The sequence below is a fragment of the Miscanthus floridulus genome, chromosome 6 (genome assembly GCF_019320115.1).
Source record: "Miscanthus floridulus cultivar M001 chromosome 6, ASM1932011v1, whole genome shotgun sequence".
Classification (NCBI taxonomy): Eukaryota; Viridiplantae; Streptophyta; class Magnoliopsida; order Poales; family Poaceae; genus Miscanthus; species Miscanthus floridulus.
Window position 1 is genome coordinate 100,785,541 of NC_089585.1, and position 10,932 is coordinate 100,796,472.

The 10,932-nt window shown below is 54.6% G+C and overlaps 1 protein-coding gene and 1 pseudogene across 1 annotated transcript; one reads left to right on the forward strand and one right to left on the reverse strand.

Annotated features, from left to right (window-relative positions):
• The first annotated feature begins 3,963 nt into the window (after window positions 1-3,963).
• Window positions 3,964-8,703, forward strand: LOC136458793 (subtilisin-like protease SBT5.4; annotated as a pseudogene).
• Window positions 8,704-9,651: 948 nt separating this feature from the next.
• LOC136460911 (uncharacterized) lies at window positions 9,652-10,260 on the reverse strand. Its single transcript, XM_066460437.1, has one exon. The coding sequence runs from the start codon at window positions 10,258-10,260 to the stop codon at window positions 9,652-9,654; it is 609 nt and encodes a 202-aa protein (XP_066316534.1).
• Window positions 10,261-10,932: the final 672 nt, after the last annotated feature.

Consider the following 10,932-nt stretch of genomic DNA (forward strand, 5'->3'; position numbering starts at 1 on the left):
CACCTAGAGCATTGGGTGAAGATCTCGGCTTCCTTGGCTCGCCAGAGGCACTTCCTCATCTCCGACGCTTGGCGGTCATACTACTTATCCAGAGCAAGCAGGTATGTGGTCAAGTGCACCACGGTTGGACTATCTTCTTGCATATCCTGCCCTTACAAAGCCTCCATGCGAGCCCTCCATGCCCATCGATTCTTGTCCAAAGGTGGAAAGAACCTCATGGGGATATGGGCAATGGGTTCTTCATAGATCTGACAAAGGTACTGTAAGGCTTTGTGGGCCACAACCTGGTAGGTGTTGACGAAACAAAACCTAGTTGCGGTCACATTCTAGGCTTCAGTGATGTCGAGGAACTCTTCACTCTTCCTAATGTAGACGGTAACCTCACACCGCTCGGTGCCATGCTTCTCATACTCACGGCCCTCATACTCAGGACGATCTTTGACTCTGAGCTTTTGTAGGGTGGCATGCAGGATTCTAGGAAAACCCTTAACGTTCAGGTAGTAACTACTAACACATGCTCCTGCCATTTTCTAGCGGTGGTTGTAAGGAAGGACTGAACGAAAAGCTTGCTCAAAGAAAAAGCTAGACTAACTAAAGTGCACCGAGGGGTGGTACCAATGACTAAGTCAGGCCCTGCTTATAAAGGCGCAGTACACCAGGGTTCCTACGCGGGATTACTACAAATGAATCGACCAAAATTCCTTCACGTCGGTTAGCACGGACATCGCCATAAAGATGTGCCTACACGCGGCCACGTGCAATAGCGACGCGGCAGGCAATGCGACGACGCAACAAATCAGATGACTGATTCAGAGAAGGGGGAACGTAGCACCGTCATCACACAAGCGCACAGACAGGATGACTCGAACCTAGCGGGACGCTCTCGGCGGCAACAAAACAGCGGGCGTACACTGAGTCGCCACGTGGGACCGACGCACCACAACGCGACGAGAGGAGCAGTAACACGGAATCGACGGCTGCAGTGTGACGGGACAACAAAGGCAGCCAACTCCTCTATGGTTAGGTGGGTCGTGCGATGGGCGAAGCACCACGTCAGCCAGACGGCTGGCATGCAGCGCATGCGGCGACCGCAGGCCGAGCCGTATGACGGTAAGTAGCGGTACGCATGAATTTTAAAGCCAAGCAAGTGTTGCGATTAATCGCGATTGAGGCCCAATCATGTCCTCAAATCTAAAGCCCACACTACCGTCATGACCAAGGAGTAACTAGATCGAGAGGTACAAGGGTTCCAACAAGGGTTCGTCACGTTGAACGACGGTTCACAACAAAGCGCCAACGGCATAACTACAACGCGTTTCAACGAAATTTGAAAATTTTTAATATGCCTAAACCAAATTAATTTCAACCACTATGCATTTCATACACTAGTACATACATCATACTAACTCATAGAAACAAAACATCTAAGAACTAATTAACCTGTTGTTCAATATAATTCGCCAAAATGACACTATTAAACATAAGTTAAATTTTAAAATCCGAGAAAATCATTTTGGTAAACCCTCTTAGGTCTAAATCTCGGTGCTAAGTAAGCTCGTAACACCAAAGGTGTTACAAAATGTTTTATCTGTCTTCAGTCTTATGTTGTAGCAAGTGTTTTCATGCTGTAAGTGTTTTATCTGGATGTTGCATTTGTTGTAGTGGCTATACACGTATGTTGTAAGTGTGTGTTTTAAATGTTTCAGCTGTTTCAGACGTATGTTGCAAGTATTTTATATGGATGTTGCATATATTGCAGTGACTATACACATACGTTGCAAGCTTATATTTTAAATGTTTCACCTGTTTCAGACGTATTTTGTTGTAAGTGTTTTCATTAGCATGTGAGGGAGGGAGCGCAGGCAGATGAGGTCGCCATGTGTGGGGGCACAGCAGCACGTGAGCAGCAGCATGCAAGCAATAGCACACGAGAAGCAGCACGCAAGTAGCATGCGGAGTATGTGGGTAGGCGTATGGACGCGAGCAATAGAGAGAGGGAGGGAGTAGCAGGCCCACGCGAGCAGCAGGCGCGTAGCATGCGAAGTACGCAAGCTGCATGCAGGGGAGGTGTGGGCGTCCAAACAGATGCGATCGTCCAGACATCCGGGCGCTAGGCACGCTCCTCCCTTGCAAGCCTGCCTCGCGTGCCTCAGGCGCTAGCTACTACCTCTATCTCTCACTTTTCTTCCCATTATTATTTTTCCTAGAAGAGTCCTATTTAGACCCGTCCTACTTTTAATACTAGTTGGGGAGCTTTTTTCTCAATTGACTACTACATAGTAGAAAGGATAACGAGAGTCTAATATAGATATATGTTAAACCCTCGGATTAAGAGGACAACAGTCTGGCTAACCCTATACCGATTCTCCTAATCAGTCAGGGGCTCGGGGTCTACTCCATCGGGTGCATTCGGGTGCACCCAGAGCAAATCGGGGATGACTCAAACGGCTGCAGATGGACCCGCTCCTAAGGGCCTTGGTGTCAAAGGGGCAAGATAAGAAGGGACATGTCCCTGCTCGATTGAGACACCCTAACTCAGGAGCTCGACCAATGCATAGGGAGTTCCTGACCCAGGGGAGTCCTAGCCAAGCAAGAGCCCCCGCGATCGCCCCAAACTTGGCTCGAGTTGGACGCTCACCCCGAGCAATGCCGGAAGCAAGCCTCGTAATCTAACAGGCACGCAAAGCCTAGCAGGCGTAGAACAGTAGAAGCGCCAGTCCACCTTTTCGTTCCATAATCACGAGGTGTTGTCGACCACTCCCTCGGTAGGGTCAGTCTCGGGGTGTTGTAATGGTACTTATTTTGTATCCACTTATTTTGTAGTTTTTTTTTCGAGTACTACAACTTTCATCTAGACTATTTCTCCATCCAAAATCATTTGAAAAATTCAAAAAAATGATTTTGAATTATTTGTACTAGTGCCAGGTTAAGAAAATCGTTTGTTTAAATACATTTCTATTTGAAAGTCTTTTATGCTATGAGTAGAAATCCGATTTACGTACTGGCGGTAGGCTTAAGAGACTGTCAGTGCAAATAGAGAATTTGTATTGGCGTTAGGCTTAAGAAAACTGTCAGTACCTAGAAATATATTTACAGCCATATGCCCATGATTCTATTTCTATTGGCACATGTTCTTTATGAATCGCTGGTGAAAAAAATCACTAGTGTCGACAGAACTGTTTCTGTTAGTGAAGCAGTGATGCATCCTTTTAACGATAGGCTTCTTCTTTAACTAGCATGGTTCACCTTTAATAAATAGAGGTATACGAGTTGTTTTTATTAAGCACCAATCTTATCCTAATAATTCTAAACATCAAGTTATTTGGAACAGAGAGAATCAAGATTATCCTCTACAATACTGAGTCTAATGGGTACTTTGGTCATTTCGCATTTCACAATCTTTCTACAAGTCGATAAGAGGTGGATTGCTAAATTGTTAAGAATGTAGCGCCCATATTGCTAAAAAGCTATCCTATCCACAAATTCGAAGGTTAAACAAGCATGCCCCTACTGTGCCATGCGATACTGATGACCAATGCAGTAATATCACCACAACTTCGATATATTAGAAAAACGCTACTCACACAGAACGAGACATTCTATCCGTGCACCGTACGCGCTCACATCCAGGAGAGTTCCTCAAACGAGTTCAACGCCTTTGCATGCCATGATCCTGGGAGATTTTGCACGCACCTTAATAAGTTCAGGCGGTCAATCGTGTGATTATTGCGCGCACGTTGCTGGCATGTGGAGCTCAATAGCTCATCAAGGAGCAGCATGCATGCTTAGATGCCAGGTTTTTGTATCGTGAGGTCGTGCCCCTCTCCGATAACGTATAAAACTTCGAGGCATTTGACCTTGACGCGTACATAAATTGGTCGCGCCAGGATAGATGCTTGAGCTGCGCGACAGCGGGCAAGTATCGCCTGCACCTAGGAGTCAGGAGCAGGTCGAACTAGCGCGATGGGGACAGGAGCCGGCCGCGTCTTCCTCCTCGCCTCGGTGCTGCTCTTCGCTCTGCAGACGACGCCGGCGTCGGCTGACAGGAAGGCAATGCATCATGCTTCCTTTGTTAATCTCCAGTTTGCCTCCTCGTCATGTTCTTCGATATGCATACAGATACAGTGTTAATTAGTACTGATCTGATTTACATGCCTGCAGCCGTGTGTGATCTTCTTGAGTGATTTCCCGGCCTCCGTTGATGTGCTGCTCGCTGCAATGACCAAAGAGTAAGATCAGATACTAGCACTACTGCGTTATTAACTCTTAGGCATCGTACACTGTTACCAATCCGTTCCATCTGCCGAGAAAGAAACGCGTGCTTATTAGCTACGGCACGAAATGCAGCTTCAAGATCCTGCCGTACAACCTGCGGGCCATCAGCGGGGTCGCGCTGCAGATCGACCAGGGCTTCTTGCCGCTCCTCCGACGTATGTTTTGTCTGTCTCTTGTCTCTGGTTCAGCGATATCCGACGGGTTTTACGAGCTGAGTGAATACTCGGATCATATATACGCATCGCGCTGATGATGCGTGTTTCTTTGCTTCGGTTCAGAGCTCCCCGGCGTGGTGGCCGTTATCCCGGACACCCTGTACAAGCCCCACACCACGCACTCGTGGGACTTCCTTGGGCTCGCCAGCGACGGCGAGATAACCCCCGCGTGGTCGTCTGCGAAGCTGGGCGTGGACACCATCATCGGGGTCATCGACACAGGTAATACTGATGCATCTGCTACTCCATGTTCTTGAACGTGAATAACGCACAGCTAGTAACGCACATCATGAAAAAAAACCGAAGGCAAGAGGTGCTGACTTTAGGTCGCATTGAGATGCACAACAGGGTTTTGCTTGTACGCATTCGTTCTTTAATTCTTCTAATATAATTCGGCAAATCTCTTGCCAACCTTTTTGAAAAAAAAAAGATGCACGACAGATTACAATGATTGCTTCCGATCCGAACTAGCGGTAATTAGAGCATCTCAAAGAGTTCATAGATATCCTCATAATCCTTGTTTTTTAGAAAAATAAAGAAAAAACCCTCTCCAATGATTCTTAATATTTATTCCTAATCTTTTAGGACTTAGAAATTCTCCCTCTTTTCGTCTAACTTTACGCGGACGTAGCCGCGTGCGAGACACCGTTCCCGCGAGTAGTCCTTCCCGCGCCGTATTTTGCCGTGCAGAAGCAGCAGGCCTGCAAGGTGGAGGCGTTCGAGGAGCACGACGAAGCATACAACGGCGCCGTGGCCGTGAAGAAGCACTCCTTCAAGGAAGAGGAGGAGGAGAAGTACAGCGCTGCTGCCGTGAAGAAGCACGACGAGTTCAAGGAGGAGGAGAAGTACGGCGAAGTAATCGACGCGGAGTACGGCGCCCACTACGGCATCGGCGCCGCCGTGAAGAAGCAGGGCTACGGCTACAAGCAGGAGGCATACGGGGAGACCGAGGCTGCTGCAGGGTATGGCGGGGCCCACTACGGCAGTGGCGCCGGCGGGAAGAATCAAGGCTACAACTACAAGCAGGAGACGTACTGGGAGACCCAGGCTGCAGGGTACGGCAGCGCCCACTACGGCGCCGGCGCCGGCGGGAAGAAGCAATGCTACAGCTACACGCAGGGGGCGTGCGGGGAGAGCGACGCCGGCTACGGCGCGCACCACGGTGGTGCCGGTGCCGCCGTGCAGACGTACGCCTACGACCAGCAGGCGGCGTAAGGCGGCGCCATCGGTGCCGCCGTGCAGCAGCAGGCCTACAAGCAGAAGGACGCAAAAAAAAAAAAAAAACTGAGTGTGACCCAAATTTGATTATTAAGAAGTGAAATACTAGGAACTATTAGAGATGGTCTTCTTTTTTTCATAATATATTTTTAGGAGTCGAGAAACATAAAGTTTTTAGGAGGAAAATTTAAAGAACACTGATAGATGCTGAATCGCATCCCAGCAATCTCTCCTCTAAAAAGTCAACTCGAACCTGACAAATCGTAACAGCGGTCAGATATTATTTTCTTGAGTTGTACTAGTACTTACAGTTACCAATCTGAAGCTTGTTGTGATATTTGTGTTCGCTGCAGCCTGCATGTACGACGAAGGCGTAAGGCCGGAACCCCAAAGCTTCCAAAACGATACCATGCCGGACGTCCCATTGGGTCGTTGGCGCGGCACCTGCGAGAAAGGCAACGACCCGACCTTCCAGTGCAACAGGTAGCGCCAACAAACAACTAGGCACAGGATCTCCGTTCTCCGGCAGGCCGGGGCCAAACGTTTTTGCGTGTGAAAAAACTGACGCCTCGTACGTGCACGTACACGCAGGAAGCTGATCGGCGCGAGGTTCTTCAGCGAGGGCATCCAGGCGTGGGGCGACGGAGGAGGCCAGCAGCAGCCGAGCCAGGCGGACCTGTCGTCGCCGCGGGACTACGTGGGGCACGGCTCTCACACGCTGTCCACAGCGGGCGGCTCGTTCGTCCGGGGCGCCAGCGTGTTCGGCCACGGCAAGGGCACGGCCGCGGGCGGCTCCCCCGGCGCGCGCGTGGCCATGTACAAGGCGTGCCACGAACCGGGGTGCTCCGGCATCGACATCCTGGCGGCCATCCTCGCGGCGGTGGCGGACGGCGTGCACGTCCTCTCGCTCTCGCTCGGCGCGCCGCCCGCCGACTACCTCACGGACCTGACCGCCATCGGCGCCTTCTTCGCCGTCCAGAGCGGGGTCACCGTCGTCTGCTCCGCCGGCAACTCCGGCCCGCAACCGAGCACGGCTACCAACCTTGCCCCGTGGATCTTCACGGTTGCTTATGTCAGCTTCAATGGCGACACCATCCAGGTACCTACGATTGGTGGATTGATGTGTATTGAACCATCGCGCCATGCGGCTTAGATCTGCTCATGACGTCGTAAAACTGGCATGCAATTGTGGACAAAGTCTCGCAGAAAGCACTCTGCCCATTGGTCAACCGTAACCGATTATCAGCGGGGAGGAGGCCAACGCCGTGAACCAACCAACCGGCAACTCGTACGTACCCATCTGATTCACAGCTTGCTGTTTGTTGTTCGGATCGACGTGTCTCCTATGAACATCCAGTCCTGCTGATCGATCAGGCTCTCGTGCCTGCCTGCAGGTCGCTGTGCTTGCCCGGCTCTCTGGACCCTGGCAAGGTGGAGGGCAAGATTGTGGTCTGCGTCAGAGGGGTGAACGCCAGAGTGGAGAAGGGGTTTGTGGTCAAACAGGCGGGCGGCGTCGGTATGGTCCTCTGCAACGATGCCAGCACCGGGGACACCGTCCTCGCCGACGCGCACGTCCTCCCGGCAGCTCACTGGGCCTATTCGCAGTGCGTCCGGCTCTTCACCTACCTCCAGTCTACCAAGTATGCAAAGCTGCTGCCCGCGCGCGCACGGTAACGTTCACTGAATCACTGATCGTACGCGCTGGACTGATCAGCGTTTTCACTTCCACTGTAGCAATCCGTTGGGCTACATCAACGCAACAGACGCGAGTTTTGGCGTAAAACCTGCGCCGAAGATTGCAGCGTTCTCATCGCGGGGGCCAAACGCCATAACTCCTCAGATCCTCAAGGTTAGCTCACATTGTTCAGCGCCCAGATTGTCCCATCCTGTGACTAGTAGTAGCGTCGTCTCTGACATGTTGTTGGCAGCCCGACATCACCGCACCAGGTGTCAACGTAATCGCCGCGTACAGCGGCGCGGTTTCACCGACGGAGCTCTCGTTCGATGACCGGCGTGTTGCCTACAAACATAATGTCCGGCACCTCCATGTCGTGCCCCCACGTCTCCGGCATCGTCGGCCTCTTCAAGACGAAGTACCCCTCTTGGAGCCCCGCCATGATCAAGTCGGCAATCATGACCACCGGTGAGCTACACAACAACATCTATTCAAGTCATCTATCTATGTTCTCTGAAGGAGCCTTGCATTTTTGTAAAACAGTAACGCATGATCCGTTCCGTGTTTTGTATGTTGCACTGCAGCGAACACCATGGCGAACGACGGCAACCCGATCCAAGACGAGGCCGTCGCCGTCGCCACGCCGTTCGGCTACGGCTCAGGGCACGTGGACCCCGGGCTGGTGTACGACACCACGCTGTCCGACTACACCAACTTCCTCTGCTCACTGAAGCCCGCGGAGACGACGCAGGACCCGATCCCGAGCCTCCCGGTCGACCTCCCGCTCCTGGGCAACCTCTCCCAACCTGTCATCAACCTCCTGCTCCCACTGTTCAACGCCGCCGGCGAGCCGTGCAAGTGCAGCCAGGGTCCGTACGCCCGCCCCGAGGACCTGAACTACCCGTCCATCGCCGTGCCGTGCCTGTCCGGCAGCGCCGCGGTGAAGCGCCTCCTGAAGAACGTCGGTGGCGCGCCCAGCAAGTACAAGGTTACGGTCACGGAGCCCGCGGGGGTCAAGGTCACGGTAGTGCCGAGCGAACTGGTCTTCATCAGGGTCGGAGAGGAGGAGTTCACGGTGAAGCTGGACATCGACGTGAACGCCCCGGCGGCGGCTAATGACCCTAAGTCATCGCTGAAAGTATTTTTGGCTGATTTGTTGTAAGAGAAAAATATTATTTGTCAGCTGAAAAAGTACGGCTTATGCCAACAGGACGTACGTGTTCGACAGTACTGTGTGGTCCGACGCGGACGCGTACGTCGGACATGAACAAGGCGCATCGCGTCCGGAGCCCCGTCGTGGTTAAGACCAAGTGCGGCTAGCGGAATAGCAGAGCACAGAAAGGCCTGCTCATTGCGCGATTAATATTTCCTCCTTAAAGCATCTTCCAAAAGCTTCTTAAAAAACCTAATTTGTAAACTAGCGATTATACCAAATAAATGAAATGATTTTTTTTTATCTTTCTCCATTTCTATAGATAGCTTCCTAAGAACATCTCTAATAGTTTGTCAAGCTCATTTCCAATCTCTTTTTCTTGCGGGATGGAGAAAAAAAAACAACTCTAACAACTCCTTGTACTAACTCCTCATCGATCCACACTTAAAAAACAGAGGCATCCACGCATAAATATATGTGAACGACCGATACTCTATATCAGTGTTGGTGCCAAGATACTCCTTATCGGTGTTAGCGCCATTTATTTCCTCGACGCCCCTCATGGTGCCCGACTTTTGTGAACCACCACCTAGAGATTTGTTAGAATTGGATCTTCGGGCACTATTTTTGTATATGAGAATATTGTAAAAGTTTCTAATTCCTTCTCTGCCACAGAAATTTTGGTTGTCCCTTCTCAATCCCTCGCGCAAACTTTCCCGGTCATGTGTGCCACTTCCATCACTTTAGAACGAGACGGCCGGTAACGGAGGTTAGAACGACCCTGCCCCTGTGTCCAGCGTCAGGTTTGGCCGGTAAATGAGGTTTGGCCCCACAAGTCAGCTCTATATCTCATCTCTCACCTCTCTCACGGCTCTCTCTTATCTCTCACCTCTCTCAAGGCCATGGTTAGCTTGCCGGTGCGCCGCTGTTCTCCCCGTGCAGCTGCGGCATGCCCGCGCGCCGGTGGCAGTGGCTGCTCGCCTATGCGGCCGCGGCGGTTGCTCACTCGCGCACCTATGCGGCGGCCGCGACTACTGCTCGCCTGCATTGAGCTCGGCACCGGCGAGCCCGCACCGATGAGCTTCCGCCCTACGCAGCTCCTCGAATCGGTGCAGTCACTCCGGGGAAGACACAACATAAAGCTCTGCAACGGCGAGACTGTGGCAGCGAGCTGCTCCCCACGCCGGCTCAGCTGCTCCTCGCGCCGAGGAAGCTAATACGCTAAGCTCAGCACCGGCGAGCCCGCGCCGACGAGGTCCACCCCGTGCTGCTCTGGCGCCGCCGGCCTGTGAGCTTGCCAAGCGAGCACGCGCCGCCGCTGCTGCCACGGCCGCGCAGGCGAGCGCGCGCTGGCCGCGCCGTTGCGTCAGGGGTAGGCGAGCACTTGCGCCGCCGCCGTTGGCCGCTGCCACGCCACGCATGCGAGCGCGCGGCCGGGCCTGTCGCGTCGGGGGGCAGGCGAGCGAGTGCGCCGCCGCCGCTGCCACGCCGCTCATGCTCGCGCGCTTGCCGCGCTGGTCTGCGTCAGGGTCATTGCTAAGCACGCGCCGCCGCTGCTGCCACGCCGCGCAGCGAGCGCGCGGGCCGCGCCGTTGCGTCAGGGGTAGGCGAGCACTTGCGCCGCCGCCGTTGGCCGCTGCCACGCCACGCAGCGAGCGCGCGGCCGGGCTGTCGCGTCGGGGCAGCGAGCGAGTGCGCCCGCCGCCGCTGCCACGCCCGCGCATGCGAGCGCGCGGGCCGCGCTGTCGCGTCAGGGGCAGGCGAGCGCGCGGGCCGGCTTTCGCGTCGGGGGCAGGCGAGCGAGTGCGCCGCCGCCGCTGCCACTCCGCGCAGGCGAGCGCGCGGGCCGCGCTGTCGCGTCAGGGCAGGCGAGCACGTGCGCCGCCGTCGCTGGCCGCTGCCACGCCACGCAACGAGCGCGCGGGCCTGGCCGTCGCGTCGGGGGCAGGCGAGCGAGTGCGCCGCCGCCGCTGCCACGCCGCGCAGGCGACGCGCGGGCCGCGCTGCGCATCAGGGGCAGGCGACACGTGCGCCGCCGCCGCTGGCCGCTGCCACGCCACGCAGGCGAGCGCGCGGGCCGGGCCGTCACGTCGGGGGGCAGGCGAGCGAGTGCGCCGCCGCCGCTGCCACGCCGCGCAGGCGAGCGCGCGGGCCACGGGCCACGTTGCCACACCGTGGCCAGGTGAGCGCACGGTCCACGGGCCACGCCACCGCACAGGGGTAGGCAAGCGCGTGCTGCCGGTCGCGGCGCCGCCGCCACGCCCGGCCGCAGGCCGCACCACCGCTGTTGACGCCTGGACACAGGGGAAAAGTCTGTCCGTTACCGGCCGTTACGCTAAGTGACGGAAGTGGCACACAGGATCACAGAAGTTTGCGCGAGGGACTAAAGAGGGATA